Source organism: Phascolarctos cinereus, unplaced genomic scaffold (genome assembly GCF_003287225.1).
Source record: "Phascolarctos cinereus isolate Bilbo 61053 unplaced genomic scaffold, phaCin_HiC Scaffold_1;HRSCAF=81, whole genome shotgun sequence".
In the NCBI taxonomy this organism is placed as follows: domain Eukaryota; kingdom Metazoa; phylum Chordata; class Mammalia; order Diprotodontia; family Phascolarctidae; genus Phascolarctos; species Phascolarctos cinereus.
Window position 1 is genome coordinate 93,068,781 of NW_027555514.1, and position 19,255 is coordinate 93,088,035.

General features: G+C 39.4%; 1 protein-coding gene across 3 annotated transcripts in view; it reads right to left on the reverse strand.

Annotated features, from left to right (window-relative positions):
• Positions 1 to 19,063, reverse strand: part of ZNF398 (zinc finger protein 398) — a 35,707-nt gene extending 16,644 nt beyond the window's left edge. For 2 of the 3 annotated variants that reach the window (XR_002322548.2, XM_020977485.2), the window contains exons 1-2: positions 18,613 to 19,062; positions 7,585 to 7,965 (exon numbers count right to left, since the gene is read on the reverse strand). Coding sequence is in view for 2 of the 3 variants with exons in the window: in XM_020977485.2 (XP_020833144.1) it covers positions 7,585 to 7,965; positions 18,613 to 18,636 (405 nt within the window). In the remaining variant the exon portion in view is untranslated. Of the gene's footprint in view, positions 1 to 7,584; positions 7,966 to 18,612 lie in introns of all 3 variants that reach the window. The other variant, XM_078153013.1, reaches the window with a different exon arrangement.
• Between the last annotated feature and the right edge of the window lie 192 nt (positions 19,064 to 19,255).

Below are 19,255 nucleotides of genomic sequence, written 5' to 3' on the forward strand. Positions count from 1 at the left end.
GATAGAACCTAAGAGTTGCTTTGATTTGCACTTCTTTATTAGTTATTTGGAATATTTTTTCACATGGGTGTTGATAGCTTTGATTTCTGCCTTTGAAAACTGCTTATTCATATTCTTCATTTTTTTCCAATCTACCAGCGAATGGCTTTCAGGCTTATAAATTTTAATCAGTTTCTTATATATTAAATATGAGACTTTTATCAAAGAAATTTGCTGCTAAGTTTTCCCTAGTTACATTTCTAGCTTTAACTGCATTAGATTTGTGGGTGCAAAAACTTTTCAACTATATATAATAAAACTGTCCATTTTATTCTCCATGATCCTCTCTAACGATTTGGTCATGAATTCTTCCTGTAACCACAGATCTGAAAAGTAATTTCTTCCTTACTCCTCTAATTTATGATGTGACTTTTAATATCTAGGACATGTATCTATTTGAAGTTTATCTTTGTATATGGTATGAGTTATTGGTCGATACTAATTTCTTCCAAAATGCTTTCCAGTTTTCTTAGCAGTGTTCTCAAATAGGGAGTCCCTGTCCTAGTAACTGAGGTCTTTGGGTTTAACAAATACTAGGCTACTGTGTTTGTTTGCTTCTATATGTTGTGTACCTAATTTATTCCACTGACTGACCTCACTGTTTTTAAACCAGTACCAAACAGTTTTAATGATTACTCCTTTGTTATATAGCTTATTAACATCTAATACTAATAGACTTCATTCCTTCACATTCTTTTTTAAAATTATTACCTTTGAAATTCTTGCTCTTTTGTTCTTCTATATGAATTTCATTGTAAAATAATTTTGGCAGAATATTGTCATTTTTATTATCTGGTTCAATGTACCCATGAACAATTAATATTTCTCCAATTATACAGGCCTTTATTTCTGCAAAGTGTTTTCAGATGGCTATTTTTTTTCACTATGCTAAGGAAAGGTCCATTTATTTCTATGCTTTCTTTTTCTTTTTTTTTTTTTAACAGAAATGGGTGTTGGATTTTATCAAAAGCCTTTTCAGCATCTATTGATAACACAGTTTTAAAAAAATTTATATAATTAATTTTACTGTATTTACAGTCTTCCTTATGCTGAACCAACTCTGGATCCCTGGTATAAATCCAACCTAGCAATTTTGTATAATTTTTCTAATATGTTATAGCCTATTTGCTAATAATTAATTTAAAATTTTTGGGTTAGTATTCAGTAGGGATATTATTTTTTAGTTTTCTTTCTCTGCTTTATTTTTCCCTGGTTTAGTTATCAAGATTATATTTGTTTTAGAGTAAGAGACTGGAAGGGTGCCTTCTGTTACTTTTATTGAAAACAGTACATGTAATATCAGAATAATTATTCTTTGAATGTTTGAGAGAATATACTTGTATATTCATCTGCTCTTGGAGTTTTTTTCTTTAGGGGTCTACGGCTTGTTTAACATCTTTTTGTGATATTGGGTTATGTAAGTAGTCTATTTCTTCTTTTATTAATCCAGATATTTTATATTTTTGCTAAGTATTCATCCATTTCCTCTAAGTTATTACTTTTATTAGCATCTAATTGAGCAAAATAGATGTCAATTTACTTTCTCTTCACCCATTGTGAATTCTCCTTTTTAATTTTTGATATAAACAATTTGGCTTTCCTCTCTTTTTAAAAATTAGACTGCCTATTTTATTAGTGAAAAAAAAAAGCTCCTAGCCTTAGTTTTAGCTATCAGTTTAATGGCTTTTATGCTCTCAGTTTTATTAATATCTTCTTTAATATTCAGAATTTCTACTTTGTTGCTAGGGAAATGAATCCCAAGAGTCAAAAGTACTGAAAGAAGCAGAGGATTTGACTGCTGAGTTGCTGGAGGTAACTGCTGCAAAAAAAAATGGAAAACATAAGAGGTGCTAAAAAACTGGAGATTAATGAACATGACTTTTTTTTTAAAAAGAGAATTAGGTAAACTCTTCAAACTAAAGGCCAGTGACTCTGATTTCAGCTTGAACATATTATTAAGGACGAGGTTTTTGAGTACTTAGGAAGGGGAAAACCAGCATGTTTACCAAGAAAAGGTTATGCCAGGCTAACCATTCTTTTGACACTGACATAACTCCTAGACTGGCCAGGTAGGTCATGGAAATGCATAGATGCAATATATCTGGATTCCAGCAAGACACTGAATAAAAGTCTCTCACAAAAGCCTAGTGGAAAAAACAAAAAGATTTAGCCCAAATGACAGTACAATTAGGCAGATTCACAACTGGATGAATGGAAGAACGATGCCCAAAGTGTAGTAAATAATAAAACATGGTCACCATGGATTGAAGTCTCTAAAGACGTGTCCTAGGGATTTATCCTTGGAGCTATACTGCAGAAAAAAAATTATCAGCAATTTGAAGGCAGAGATGACATCCTCATGAAATTTATTACATCAAGTTGAGAGGAATAACCAATGTTGCTTAACAGCATAAAGTCTCAAAAATATTTCAACTAGGCAAAATGGTAGGTGGAAACTTACAAGATGGAGTTTAATAAGGATAAATGTAAAGTTATACATTTGTGTTTTTAAAAAAAAGTGCTGGACAAGTGGCTGGACAACAATTCATGTGAAAAAGACCTAAGGATTTTAATCAGTTGCAATCTCAATGTAAGTCAACAGTGTGATGTGTATATCAGCCAAAAAGTTAATAGAATCTTAAACTACATCAATGAATATAACGCATAGAAGGATACAGGCTGTTAATATCTTGGGCAGATCACACCTGAAATGGTGTTTGGTTCTGGGCACCACGTTTTAAGAAAGACTGTATCAGAGACAGTGGGAAAGGGAAAGAGTGCTGGATTTGGAATCAAATTTGAATCTAAAACCCACTCACTACCTGTGTGACCTTGCGCAACTCACTTTACCTATGGCCCTCATCTGTGAAAAAGGGGGCTGAAGCGGATGACTCCTAAGGTCTCTTCTAGTTGTGTGATTCTAGGCAAATCATTTAACCTTTCTCAGCTTCAGTTGCCTCATCTATAAAATGGGAATAATAATAGCAGTACCTACCTCACAGGATTGTGAGAACTAAATGATATATGCAAAGGACTTTGCAAACGTAAGTATTATACAAATGCTAGCTAGCTCTTATCCTTATCATCATCACCAACAACCTTCACTAGTTCTGGCTGCTCCTTCTCTTACACTCCCTCGTATACTCCTTGCCCTACCCTCTCAATTCTTTCTCTGCTGTTATCCCTCAGCAACCTCTCTTCCTTGGAGGTTTATTTCATCCATCTACATCACCAGGTCCAGGTCCTCCTTCTTCTTTCTCTGGTCTCCAGTTTCTTCATTTGTAAATCTTCTTTTCCTTTCTCTCTTTCATTCCATTATCAGAGTCAAACATATTCTTTTCAAATCACCCCTTTTTTCCTGTCAATTCACACCAGAGTTTTCCTTTTGCATCTAACACATTTCATTACTGGGCATAAGGGTCCCTGAATCCAGTCTGGGTTACTGGTATCCAACAAAAAGATTGCCCAGGGGCCTCATTTCTAAAATATATAGAGAACTAAGTCAAATTTATAAGAATACAAGTCATTCCCCAATTGATAAATAGTCAAAGGATATGAACAGGCAGTTTTCAGATGAAGAAATTAAAGCCATCTATAGCCACATGAAAAAATGCTCTAAATCATTACTGATTAGAGAAACACAAATCAAAACAACTCTGAGGTACCACATCACACCTATCATCAGACTGGCCAACATGACGAAACAGGAAAATGATAAATGTTGGAGAAGATGTGGGAAAATTGGAACACTAATGCATTATTGGTGGAGTTGTGAAATGAGCCAACCATTTTGGAGAGCCATTGGGAACTACGCCCAAAGGGCTTTTAAAATGTGCATACCCTTTGACCCAGCAATAGCACTTGTAGGGCTGTATCCCAAAGAGATCATACAAATGGAACAAGGACCCACATGTACAAAAATATTTATAGCGGCTCTTTCTGTGGTGGCAAAAAATTGGAAATTGAGAGGATGCCCATCAATTGAGGAATGGCTGAGCAAGTTGTGGTATATGTATGTAATGGAATACTATTGTGCTATAAGAAATGATGAGGAAGTGGACGTCAGAAAAACCTGGAAAGACTTGTATGGACTGATGCTGAGTGAAGTGAGCAGAGCCAGGAGAACATTGTACACAGTAATAATAGCCATCTTGTGCGATGACTGATATTGATAAACTTAACCCTTCCCAGCAATACAAGGATCTAAGACATCTCCAAAAGTCTCATGATGGAAAATGCTATCCATATCCAGAGAAAGAACTATGGAGTTTGAATGCAGATGAAAGCATACTATTTGCTCTCTGAAAAAAAAAAAAAAAGACTGCCCAGGATTAAGTGCCTCTCAATCACAATACTTGATTCAAATAATTTCTTCTTAGACATCATTATAATTTAAGGTTTTTCATTACTGTCAATTTTTTCCCTAACTTGTTTATTTACCTTTTTAATATTGTGAAATTTCCTCTAGTTAGTGTAGCATATTTCAGCCCCGTATATCTTAATTTCAATCCTAAAATCTTTCAGATTGGCCTGTCCTCCTTTAAACAATAGCAGCTTACAAACCCTATCCCAAAGCTCCTAGACATATTATGCTTTGGTAACTTCAGGAACTTAACAGGATATAGCAGGAGGAAAAGTTTGGGATCTACTGCCTCAGCTGTACCAGGAGGACCCAGAGTCAAAGAGGTAATGATTTCGTAGGTTTACAGATTTAGAACTGGAAAGGACCTTAGAGGCCAATCCCTTCATTTTACAAATGAAGAAACTGGGGACCAGAGAAAGATGAAAGGAAGGAAGGAAATACGTATTTATTAAGTGTCTACTATTCACCAAGCACTGTCCTGAGGGCTTTACAAATGTAATCTCATTTGATCCTCACACAACAACCTTGTGAAGTCAGTGCTATTATTATCATCATCATTTTACAGTTGTAGAAACTGAGGCAAACAAAAATTTGTCAAGGGTTACACAGCTAGTGACTGAGGCTGAATTTAAACTCGGGTCTTCCTAATTCCAAGTTCAGCCCTGTATCCATTAAATTAATTAGTTAATTACTACCTACTAACTACCTAGTTAATTTCACATATATAAAAAGTTTTAAACTAGTATCTAAAACAGATTTAGCTGAAAGTCAACCCAAACAAAGACTACAGGCTGCATACATGTCCAAATCAGCAAAAACAACTTATAGTATTCTCAGATTTTTTTGAGAGGAAATACTAATTAGAATTACTCCCAAGAAACTTCAGGTAGGGTCTCCAAATCAGAGCCAGAAAAAAGGTAACATGAAAGGTCATCTAAGGATAGTCATTAACCTGGGACTTTTGCTCTTAAAATTAAAAGGAAACCAGAGAACCACATAGAGAGAGGTCCTAGAACCCTTATTCTGATTAAAATGACAGAACAAAGGCTGATTTCCTGCCTTCCCAAATGTCACTGTCTAGGTGCAACTTAACCTTTCTAGGCCTATTTTATATTGTTCCCCTTTATACATTCTGTATTCCGGCCAAATTCACCTACTAGCTACTTCCCAAAGACAGCATCTCACCTCTCTCTGCACCTCTGCACTGGATGCTGCCCCATTCCTGGAACATCTTCTTGGAATCCTTACCTTCCTTCCCAGCGTGGCTCAGTCACCTCCTAGTCAAAGTCCTTACTGATTCCCCCAATGGTCAGTGCTCTCCCTTCTCAAATCCCCTTCCATTTACTTATCACATTCCATATCAGATTACCCCAGAAGAATGTAATCATTTTGATGAGGTTTCATTCTTATTGTTGTAGCCACAGTGGTTTGCACTTAGTAGGTGTTTTATAAATGTTTGGTGATTTAAGTGCTTTTCTTTTTGCACCACCTCAATGTATTCTGGGGACAAGGTATCAGGTATTGGTAGGTATTGGTAGATGATTGGAGCAATGAGAACTTAAGAAATCTTCCAGTCCTTTCCTCCTACTCACCTCTGATGATACAGAAGCAAGGCAGAATTATAGTTGACTGATCTTTCCTAGACAACTCCCAGAAAGTTCTTTGTAAAGGCACCCTAGCTATATTTCTGTTGAATGCACCCCACCCCACCTCCCCACCCTACTTTGGATAGTTTACTGGGTAACAGTTTACTGTTCTCTCAGATTCTCAGAAAGTTAGTTCCTGATGAACCTCTCCACCACCCTTTAAAACTGAAATCTTTAGGGGCAGCTAGGTGGCTCAGTGGATAGAGCACTGGCCCTGGATTCAGGAGGACCTGAGTTCAAATCCGGCCTCAGACCCATAACACTTATTAGCTGTGTGACCCCGGGCAAGTCACTTAACCCCACTGTTTAGCCAAAAACAAACAAACTGAAATCCTTATGCTAAGGGCTTCACAGCTACATAATCTGCTAGGAGAAAGAAGTGGTACACTCTGCCATTGAGCCTGGCAATGGGCATGGTTTAGAAATGGATTATAGGCCTAACATCTTAATGTCAGAGATTTCTTTTTCCTTGTTAATTAACTGATCTATTCATAGATTGATTTGTCAGAAGTGGCCATCTGTGCGGTTGCAACATGATTTCTAGCATGTTTTTCATTACAACAGCATTCTTAGGGTCACAAGATCAAATTTAGAGTTGGAAGGGACTTCAGAAGTCATCTACTCCAACTCCCTCATTTTACAGATCAGGAGACTTCAGCCCAAAGAGGTGAAGTGACTTTTCCCAGGTCACACAAGTAGCAAGTGGCAGAGCTGAGACTGGAAAGCTGCTGATTCCAAAGCCAGACCTCTTATCACTGGACCACTTTACCATCTTTTATTTTGTAAGAAGATGCTGATGGGAAATATGAAGATTCACAGTTAATATAAACACCTCATTTTGTCTTTTTAAGCTAACTGCCCCTCTCCCAATCATTTAATTAAAAAAAAAATTCTCCAGGGGAAGAAACCTTCTAACAATTTACTTTCAGAGGCTTAAAACAATTCTTCCTTAGTTTGGTGTTCTTTATCTTTTCCCTGATAAACTTTCATTTTTTAAATTATTTATTTAATTCTTTATTTTCAATTAATGAAAATTTAAAAAGAAAAACAAAACCCTTGTAATGAGAATATATAGTCAAGCAAACAAATTTTGGTCAGACATATTTAAAAAAAATACGTCTTAGTCTGCACTCTGAACTCGTCACCTCAGGGGTGGCCTACCCAATCATTCAACCATGCTGTCAAGTTCAAAGAGGCTGACTTGTAATTTCTCTCCATTGTGTTTCCCCAGCCTGCTGATAGACAGCAAAATGACTCAGAGTTGGGGGGAAAAGTGACAAGCCATAGATCAACTGCAGAATCAGGCTTAATTTGAGACTCCAAAACTCAAACAGACACTAGCATTGGCCCCAGGAGAACATTTGTGAGATAAACACATTTTAATGACTTCACAGTTCCCTCAGTTTAGTATTTTTTTTACACCAAAAAACTGAAATAATTTTAAAAGTTCAATTAACTGATAAATCAAAATTAACAAACACCCCTTACTAGTACAAAGTTTAATTTTACTTGTAGTTACAGATGTAATGTTATTACCTTTGGGATATCTCCTTTAATACCCGGGGGAAGCCTGAGGATCCAGAAATTCCTATTTCTCAGCAGGTTCTCCATGTTTTCTAGCCTCCGCTGCAGCAGCCCATACTCTTGGAGCAGGGTCCCCAACACGGCCCATTTTCCCTCCAGCTGGTTCCCAAGGTCTGCCACTGTTTTTTCACAGCTATTCAGCTTATTCTCAGCTGCCCCTGTCCTCCCTTCCAGATGCAGAAGCCGCCGGCTGTGCACCTCCACCTTTCTCTCTACAGCTTGAACTGCTGCTACAACTGTCCACAGGGAGATGGCTGCTGTCTGCAGGTGGGCCTCACTTGGCAGCGGGAGAGACTGCAGTGAAGTGGTACACTCTGATTCCCATTCTGGAATCTGTTTGCCAGGAGAAAAAGAATATGGCAATGAGCATTAGGGGCAATACCAGTAAAAACCAAAACTCTGTGAAATCTCTTTCCATCACAAGTTCAGATAAAGAACTTCCTTAAGTCTTCATCTGAATACAACATTTGTATTTGAATATACTTAGGGATAGCAACATCATCTTTGGGATTAATTTAGGATAACTAAGTAAGATGGGAAATAAAGCCAATTGGTATCCTCTGGAGATACTCAGGAGGCTCAAGTCATCATTATCCCATCTGTGATTGTCAAACTGAAATGTCATGGCAAGATGCACCAGCCCCATCCCTCCAGATTCCCCTTAGGCTCACTGACCTCTAAGGAAGACCCTAATAGGTACAAGGGCCAGAGGTAAATATAATGAGGCTTCCACAGCCCAGGTTTCCACTGACAGACTCTAGACTATTTCATTCAAATAAAGAATAAAGGAACTAGGAATGTTTAGTTTGGATGAAGCTAACAATAAAAATAATATACTTTTAAAATTTACAAAGCACTTCATAACAATTCTATAAAGTTCTATAAAATTCTATAAAGTATATTATCACTTTTATTCTTCAGATGCAAAAACTGAGGATCAGAGAAGATCAATGGAAAACATGACAGTCATCTTCAAATATTTAAAGGCCTATTCAGAAAAAGGAGCACACTTATTCTGTAAACTTTAAAGTTTACAAAGTATTTTACATATATCATCTCATTTGATCTTTATAATGGATAATAAGGTAGATCTCTCGGGTATTATGATCCTAGCCCATTTTACAGGTGAGGAATTTGAGAGTCAGGGAGAAGTGGCCTACCCAAAGCCAAATAAATCAAGAATGAAAACTGGGTCTTCTGACTCCAAACACAGCCAGCATTCTTTCAGGTCCTTGTCATTGTCATCAACTAACCTCCTGGATACTCTTCCACTTTTCTCCACTACTTTGGCATCTGGTTCATAGTCCTTGCCTCTAACTATTCTCTAGCCATCAACTTGGGAGACTTCAATATTCTCACCAATGACTTTTTTTTTAAACAGCTCTTCATTTTTAATGACTTTTCACAACGTATCCAATGACCTTTTAACACCATATCCTCACAGTTCACTGAACCCCTTAAATCCTATGACCTTCATCTTCCATTCATTTTATTGCAGCCTCACACACTGCAATGACCAACTTGAGACCTCACCATTACACCAAACTGCTATGTCTCCAAGATCTTTAACTCTGAAATTCCCCTCTCTGACTATAACCATTTGTGCTTTTGTCTCTCCTACTCCCTTATTTCTATTAGGCAGCCAAATAGTGAATTGGATAGAGCACTTGGCCTGGGGTTAGGAAGACTTGAGCTCAAATAAAGCCTCAGACACTTACTAGGTATGCAACTAGCTACATAAACTTTGTCTGCCTCAGTTTCCCTCAACTGTAAAATGAAGATTATTAATAACAGCATCTACCTCACAGAGCTGTTGTAAGGATCAAATGAGATATTTGTAAAAGTGCTTAGCACAGTATCTGGCACACAGTAGCCACTTAATAAAGCCTCCCTCCCTCCTTTTCCTTCCTCTTTACCATGAGCTGTCAGTACCTCAATTTCTCCCTATTTTCTAATTTTATAAATCCTATTCTGGCTTTACTTCTCTTCAATTAATCAACAGTATCAAGTGTCTACTATGTTCCAGACACTGGGGATACAAGTACAAGAACGAACAATTCTTGCAAGGAGCTTACAATCTAATGGGAGAATAAAGCAAGTACATATATTAATACATAGAGCCTAAATAGAAAATGAACACAAATATATATATACAAAGCATTTAAATTACAAGGTAGTTTGGAAGAGCTGAGTGGTTCAGGAAAGGCCTGATGCAGAAGGTGGTATTTGAGCCATATTTTTTTTAATTTAATTTTCAGATCCTTATGCTCTTCCTCCTACCTACTACCCCCTTCCAACTGAGAAATCAAAGGGGAAAAAAGCCAAAACATGCATAAAAAACTAAAAGAAATTCCACATTCATTTTGTGTGTGTGCGCATGCATGGGCATGAGCGTGTGTATGTATACACACTTCATTCTACACTCTTGAGTCCATCATCTCTCTATCTGGAGGTGTGCAGCATGCTTTATCATGAGTCCTCTGAAATTGTAATGGATCATTGTGCTGATTAGAGTTCCTAAATCTTTCCAAGTTATTTGTCTTTATCAAATTGTTGTTACTATATGCATTGTTTCCAGGTTCTTATCACCTATGTATCAATAGTTCAAAGAAGTCTTCACAGGTTTCTTTGAAACCATCCTCTTCATATTCCATACAGCATAATGACATTCTACTACATTCGTATATCATAACTTGTTCAGCCATTCCCCAATTGATGGGTATCCCTTGAGTTTCCAATTCTCTGCCATGGCAAAAAGAGCTGCTGTCAATATTTTTGTATATATGAATCTTTTTCCTCTTTCTTTCATCTTTATGGGGTATAGATCTTGTAGTGGTACTGGTAAGTCAAAGGGCATACAGTTTAATAGCTTTTGAGGCATACTTCCAAATTGCTCTGTCAATAATGCATTTATTTATCTGCTTTTCCATAGCCCCTCTAGAATTTATCATTTTCATTTTCTTTCAGCTTTGCCAATCTGATGGATATGAGGTGGCACCTCAGAATTGTTTTAAACTCCACTTCTCTATTAGTGATTTGGAGCATTTTTTTATATGGCTTTTGATAGCTTGAATTTCTTTATCTGAAAACTGGATATTCATATCGTTTGTCCATTCATCAGCTGGGGACTACTGAGTTATGTCTTGAAGGAAGAGAGAGACACTATGAAGCAATAAGGAGAGAGTACATTCTAGTTATGTGGGTAGACAAGTACCAAGGCAGGGAGAGGGGAGATCCAGTGTTGTGTGTAAAGAACAAAGAGAAGGTCAATATGGCTATATTACAGAGTGCAAAAGTGAGGGAAAGCTCCCAAGAGGCTGGAATCAAATTGTTTAGGGCTTTATAAACTAACCAGAAACATTTATATTGTATCTTAGAGCAAAGGTTCTTAATCTTTTTTGTGTCCTGGACCTATCTTGCAGTCTGGTAAAGCCTATTATGCATCTCTTCTTAAAACGATACTTTTGGGGCAGCTAGGTTGCGCAGTGGATAGAGCATTGGCCTTGAAGTGAGGACGACCCGAGTTCAAATCTGGTCTCAGACCAAACACTTGACACTTACTAGCTGTGTGACCCTGGGCAAGTCACTTAACCCCAACTACCTAAAAAAAAAGATACTTTTTAAAAAAAAAATTGATTAATTAATTTTTAGTTTTCAATATTTACTTCCACGAGCTTTTGAGGTCCAAATTTTCTTCCCATCTCTCCTCTCTCCCACTCCAAGATGGCATGCATTCTAAGTACCTCTTCTCCCAATCTGCCCTCCCTTCTATCAGCCCCCTAGAAGGATACTTTTAAAATGCATAAAATAAAATACACAGAATTAGAAAGGGAACCAATTATATTGGAATATAGTTATAGAAATATTTTTAAAAGGTCATGGATCCCCTACATGAAATGATGCAGAGTGAAGTAAGCAGAGCTAAGGAAACAATATGTACAATTACTACAATGTAAAATGAAAGAATTATTTAAAAAAAACAACAAAGTGAATGTTGTGAAATTATAAAGAATAAACATGACTCAAAAGAAGAGATATGAGGGGCAGTTAGGTGGCACAGTGGGTAGAGCACCGGCCCTGAAGTCAGGAGGACCTGAGTTCAAATCTGGTTTCAGACCAAACACTTGACACTTGCTAGCTGTGTGACCCTGGGCAAGTCACTTAACCCCAATTGCCCAAAAAAGAAAAAAAAAGAAAAAGAGGAGATATGAGAAGATACTCCCTTCCCACCCTTTTGCAGAAGTGGAAGGTCCACAAGTGCTGTACATTGCACGTATTTTTATATTTTTCTCATGTACTGATCAGTTTTTTTCTACTTTTTTTCCCCCTAGGCAGCTAGATGGTACAATGGATAGAGTCAAAGGCCTGGAGTCAGGAAGATATGAGTTCAAATCCAGACTCAGACACTGGCTAGCTGTGTGACCCTGGATAAGTCACTTAACCTCTGTTAACTTTGCTTTCCTCATTTGTAAAGTGGAGATAATAGCACTTACCTCCCAAGATTGCTGTGAGGATCAAATTAGGTAATATTTGTAAAGTGCTTAACAGAGTGCCTGAAACATATTAATTTATTCCTGTTCTTTTCCCCTACTTGGTCTTTAGAAATATACTCTTTGTTATATATAGGATGGTTCTTTGGAAGGGGAAGAGGAAAAGATACTAGAAGAAACTATGCTGACATAAAAAATCAATTAGTAAAGACGTATTAAAATACTTTTTGAAAGTTCACATATCCCAGATTAAGAACTTCTGTCCTCTAGGCAACAGGAAGCCCTGGGTTGGCTGTATAGGGGAGTTACATGATCAGTTAGGTGTTGAAGGAAAATTACTTTAGCAGCAATATTTATCTGGCAGCATCATGGATACATGGGGCAAGGGAGAGACCAGGAAAATGCCTACATTAAAACCTTGACAACAAAGGGATGGTGGTGCATTCGACAAGAATGGCAAAGTTTGAAAGGAGGGAAAGTTGGAGAGGGAGGGGCGAAAATAATGAATACAGTTTTGGGTGTGTTAAGTTTGAGATATCTCTGGGACACCCAGAGAGTCCAACAGACAATCTATGATACAGGACTGAAGCCTATATACATCTGAGTTTTTGTGACAGTGACATGTGGGGAAGAAAGAGTTAGGATATTACACTGGGGATGGGTTGTGGGGTCAAGGTTTTTTTTTTAAAATATGATATATATTTAATATATATCACATTTATCTGTGAGTTATCTGCTTAGAGATGATAACTAAATCCATGCAAGATGACATGGCTACTCAAAGAGTATAGAGGGCCTAGGACAGAATCTTAGGGAACACCCATAGTTATGGGGTGTGATATGGATGATGAATCAACAAAGAAAACTGTGAAGAAGCAGAAAGACAGGTAAAAGGAGAAAAAGGAGAGAACAATGTTAGGAAAACCCAGAAAGGGGAAGATGGTTAAATGTCAAATGCAGCGGACAGGTTGAGGACAAAGAGGGTGAGGGCTAAGACTATGAGATCTGACAACTAAGAGATCTCCTACTCAGGGCTGATTCTATGGTCAGCCATTTCAATAATGTCCTCTCACCCATACTTCAATCTCTTACTCCCCTGATCTTCTGGCATTCCTAAAGGGATAACTCAATTCTAGCCAATTCAACTACCTGCCTTCTCCACTCCAATTCCCTAGCAACTGAACAATGCAGGAGAAAAATCACAAAACTAGGCTGACCAAGCCTCCTATAAACTCACCTTATGTAACTTCAATGTGGCAATTTTTCATTCAGCTGTTAATGTTTTCTTCTCTCCTTAAGCCTATTCCCTACCTAACCCCAGCAGATGATTTCTATCAGCTCCCTTCTAGTATCCCTTTAAAGCTCTCAATGTCCTCCTCTTCCATTCCTTTTCTTTACTACAATCTCAAAGGAAAAACAGGTCATATTATTTTCCAAAGCTAACCCCTCCACCATACCACTGATTCCATTCCCTCCTGTTTCCTCTATTATCTTGCTTTAACAATGATTCTTTGTCACAAGCACCATTAAGCTCTTTCTCCTTGGCCTACATAGAAGTTCCTAGCTTTCATATCTTAAAAAAACAAAACAAAACCAAAAACCTTGACCCTGCAACCCATCCCCAATGTAACATCTTAACTCTCTCTCCCCCACATTTCACTGTCACAAAAAAGCAAAAGTTCACAGTTTGTCTCAACTTCCTCACTGCCCATTTATTCCTTAACTCCTTGAGAGCTGAATTCTGCCCCCTCTATCCTACAGAAAGTGCTCTTTCCAAGGTCACTAATAACATCTGTACACTAAATCCAATGAGTTTATTTTCCTCTCCTTCCTGTTGACCTTTTTTGCAACATTTGACACACTGAGCAGCCCTTCCCACTTCATCCTCTCTCTTCCCTTGGCTTCGAAGACACTTTCCTGGTCCTTTCCCTTCTTCTTTTACCACTCCTTAAGCTGCTCTGCTACCTCACTTTCTTCCTATCCCTTTAATATGGGTTTTCTCTCCCTCAAAGTTCTGTACTGATGCCTCTTCTCTTTCCTTATTATACTCTCTTTCCTGATATCATGTCTTCAATGACCACATATATGAAGAAATTTTGTGCTTTAATTTTTTAGTACTATTGTTAAGGATTCAATTACCTGTGAATGGAAACCATTTGATAGACTCATTTATATACTTAGCTAGGGATTTTCCTGGATGGTCCATGTGCTTCACGGTTTCCATTCAATATATCTTCCTATTTGGAAAAACTGTATATTTACTTTACCACCATCCTTCTATTGCCTCAGGTTCTTAATGTAGGCATTTTCCTGGTCTCTCCCTCACTTCATGTATCTATGATGTAGCCAGATGAATACTACTGCTAAAGTAATTTTCCTTCAACACCTAACTGATCATGCAGCTCCCCTATACAACCAAACCCAAGGCTTCCTGTTGCCTAGAAGACAAAGGTTCTTAACCTGGGCACTCTATTAGCCAGTGACTAGAAGACCTCTGGCCTTCGAGGAATGTGGAATATTGCACATTATGTAGATGACAAATGTGGACCACTCTGGTGAAAAGGCTATTCCTTCACTTGTAAGTTCCATGAAGGCAGTGATTATTTTATTTTTGTCTTTATATTCCTACCTAATAATCTGTTGAAATATTTGTTGATATGAGGACAACTTACATCTACTTCTCTCCAAGAGATCCTGCCCCATCTGTTCAACTGATTTGGTGTCTATACCTGGATATCCCCATTGGTCCTTCAAACAACACATATAAAACTATTGGCCTTCCCCTTTATTTCTACTAAAGGCATCATTATGTCCTCATCAATAAACCTGAAACTTCACAATCATTTTGGAGCCTTCACTCTCTTCTGTATCCAGCTGCCAAGTTCTATTGCTCCTAACTTGGTGGTATCTCTCTGTCCACTTCAGCTGTACAGACCCTCATGTATGCCATCTCTCCAATCCATCTTTCACAACACCATCTGCATAATCTATCTAATGTATTGCTTTGATCAAGTCACTTCATTAAACAAAAATTTTCAGTACTGCCCACTAGCCTGCTGAACAAACTCCAGGTTCTGGGAATCAACACCTACTACAACTTAGCTCCAACATATTTTTCCAGCCTTATCTCATACTACTCCCCCCTTTATATACTTCACTTTTCCAGTCAAAACTGACTGTTTTCTATACGCCATTCTCCCTTTATTGTGACCCACCTTTGTACATTTGTTTATGTTAGTCCTCCACAATTTTTTCTTCCCCAACTCCATCTGTTAATATCTCTCTTTCCCTTCAAGGCTCAACTTAGACATCACTTTTTTCATGAAAACTTTTCTGACACCCTCAGCCAAAAATGATCTTTCTCTTCTTCAAATTTCTTATAGCACTTTACTTACACCTCTTCTTCACAGTAATACCATTTCCCCTTAAAACACGGTCGTTTAGATCCAACCATTCTGGAGAGCAATTTGGAACTATGCCCAAAGGGCTATAAAAATGTGCATCTCCTTTGACCCAGCAATACCACTTCTAGGGCTGTATCACAAAGAGATCATAAAAGTGGGAAAAGGACCCACATGTACAAAAATATTTATAGCAGCTGTTTTTGGGGTGGCAAGGAATTGGAAATTGAGAGGATGCCCATCAATTGGGGAATGGCTGAACAAGGTGTGGTATATGAATATAATGGAATACTACTGTGCTACAAGAAATGATGAGCAAACAGACTTCAGAAAAACCTGGAAAGACTTGTATGGACTGATGCTGAGTAAAGTGAGCAGAACCAGAAAAATATTGTGAACAGTAACAGCCATGTTGTGTGATGACTAATGTTGACAGCTCTTCTCAGCAATGCAAGGATCTAAGACATCTCCAAAAGTCTCATGATGGAAAATGATATCCACATCCAAAGAAAGAACTACGGAGTTTGAATGCAGACCAAAGCACACTATTTGCTCTTTTCTTTTCTTCTGGTTTGTTTTGTTTCCTCATTCTTGTAGTTCCTCCTATTGGTTGTAATTCTTCCTTACCACATGACTAATATGAAAATGTGCTTAATAGGAATGTGTATGTAGAGCCTACATCAGATCTATGGCGTATTGGAGAAGGAGGCGCAGAGGGAGGGGGAGAAAAACTTAAAACTCAAAAGCTTATGGAAGTGATTGTTGAAAACGAAAAATAAATTAATAAAAAAAAGAATGTATACAGTTAAAAAAAAGCATAGCCATTTAATTTCTTTACTATCATTACCATTTCTTTATCATTCTAAGTTCCACGAGAATGAGGTCAGCTTTCCTATCTCAGGATGTCCAACACCTAACAACTCTTGGCCATCATTCCTTCTAGCACTAAATCTATAATCCCATAAATAAATAAAACAGAAACTCCTGGTGGGCAATGACCTATTTGAATATTACACTGGAACTCAAGTACTGAAAAATTTCTATTGTGTTTATTAACTCAGATGTTTTGCCATCTTATATTTGTTCAGCAATGTAGCTTCTGAAACCCGGGACCACTGAATTCCCCTAAACAGGGACTAAGGCATCTATTTAATGGCATTCCACATGGCAAACCCACATGTTTCCAGGGCAAGGAAGAATAGCAATATACAAATTCCAGACACGGACTTGGTATCTGAGGAATCTGCGTACCCTGTTGGATGGAGGTGGATAAATGAACCTCAAACAAGAATGTGGATCCCCATTCTTTTTTTATTTAAATATTATTTTATTTTTCCCAATTACATATCAAGAAAAATTTTAGCATTCATTTTACAAGATTTTGAGTTCCAAAATTTCCTCCCTCTCTCCATCTACTCCCCTCTTCTGAAAATGGTAGGCAGTTTGATATAATTTATACGTACGCTATCATGTAAAACATATTTCCATATTCATCATGGTTGTGGAAAAAGAAACAGCGGATCCCCATTCTTGTCTTGCACGGTACAGCAGAACAAGGTCTGGAACTCAAATGTCTCCTCTGGATACTTGTTAATTGTGTGACTGAGAGCCAATATGGAAATGGAAGAATGATGGCTTTGGAGTCAGAGGATGTGGGTTAAAACATGTCTTTGTCACCACCTGCATGATCCTAGAAAGTCATGTAAACTCTCTAGCCCTCAATTTCCACATTTGTAAAATGAGGAAGACGAGAAGTTGGACTATATACCTTCTATGGCCCGTTTCAGTCCTAAATTCGTGATCCTATGATTATGGGCAAATCACCTAAAGTAAGACTATTTTCACAGATGTAAAATGGGGATAATTATCTGTACCACTGACTTCTCAAGGTCAACCAAAACCTCACTACAACCCCGTTTGCTATGATAGAGAATTTCTTCTACCCCATGGACCTCATCCCAGGGTGTTTGATTCCAGAAGCAAAGGCCCTGGTTATAAACAATCACTTACAGAACATTAAGGAAAGGATCACAGATTCTTTTCTGTTCAACCTCCCAATTTTTACAGGAGAACTTTATAATGCTAACTCAGTACTATGGTGGTATCAAGAAATTCTTATGTATTTAAAAGGGGTATTATTAACAATAACAAACTTATAATAATAATAGTAACATTTGTATAGCGATTACTATGTGCCAGGTGCTTTACAAATATCTCATTTGATTCTCACCACAATCCTGGGAGAAAGGTGCCATTATTATCCCCATTTTGCAGATGAGAAAAAACTGAGGAAAACAGGCTGACTTGCCCAGGATCACACAGCTAGTAAGTGTCTGAGGTCAAATCTTAATTCATGTGTTCCTGATTATAGGCCAGGAGGTCTATTCACTGTGCCACCTACCTGTGTTTAATAAACATTTATTAAGCGCCTACTATGTGCCAGGCATGCTATGTTGAGTGCTGGGGATACAAAAAAAGGCCAAATTTAGTCTTTGCTCTCAAGGAGCTCACGTAGTCTACGTGGTTCACAGAATCTGAAGGATTCTAAATGTTCACAGAGACCATTTATGAGAGTGGCTAAAGCAAACTTCTCTCTGTCCTGTCCCTCACAGTGCTCCTGCAGGTTGTAGGTTCTGGCGTCACTAGCTGTATGAAGATACCCTCTTTCCTTCTCTCCCTCCCTCTCTTTATCCATCCTTTCTTCCTTCCCCCTCCCTCTCCCTCCCTGCACAATGAAGCAGATTTCCAAGTCGCACCTGGAGGCTCCGTACGGACCATGGGCGGGTGACAGACAGACAAACATCCTCCTTAGCCGGGCCAAATGAAGCCGACCTCCCAGCACAGACACATAAATGCCAAGGGGAGCATGCTTTCTTTCGGGGCCTCCCTCTCCTACGGCTCACAAACCCCTCAGGACTAGGCTGCTCCCACCTCAGGTGTCCCCTCCGGCAGGCCGGGGAGGGTTGAGGTAGTGGAGCTGCTGTCAGTAGCTGGGGCCTAACTTTGCACAGGAAGAAGGTCCCCTGGCCTCTCCCCTTGGGGCTGCCCGCCCCGCTCCCCGGCTGGGCCCGCGCAGGGGCACGTCTCACCGGAGCAGGCGCCGCCTCGGCCATGGCCCTCGGTCTCGCTCCTAGGCCCCGGGAGGCTGCTGCGCGGACGGGAAGGCTCCGGCGCGTCCGGCTCTTCTCCTCCCCTCCTCCTTCCTCCTCTCGCTCCGCTCCCGGCACCCGCGGGGGGCTCCCTGTGGCAGGCTCGGCCCCGGCTCCGGGACCCGCGTTAGGGCAGTCAGCCGAGGGAGGGCGCGGGGACAGGGACCCGAGGGCTGCTGTGAGCCCCGGAGGGCCGGCCCGAGCTGCGCTGCCTCCGCCTCCGCAGCCGCCGCGGCCCGGCCCCAAATCTAGCCTAGCTCCTGCTCCCGCGGGCCCGGCTCCTCCACAGCTGCCCAGCTGTTGCTTTGTGGACCCCGAGTGCACTCTGGGAACTGGCTCCTTCCAAGACGCTCCTCGGGCCTCCCGGCAGGCCCGGGCCCCACAGCGCCCTCTACCGGCGGTAAGAGAGAACAGCAACCGCGCCTCCTCCCTGCTCCGCGGGGAGCCTCCGAGGAGAGGCTGCGCTGGAGGTCCCGTCGTGTGCCGAGAGCCTTTACCCCCAGGCGCGTTTAAAACCCGGAACCGCCAGCCGGAGCCAGAAGGACCCAGGGGCAGCCCACCCAGGAGGTGGGCGCTCATCCCT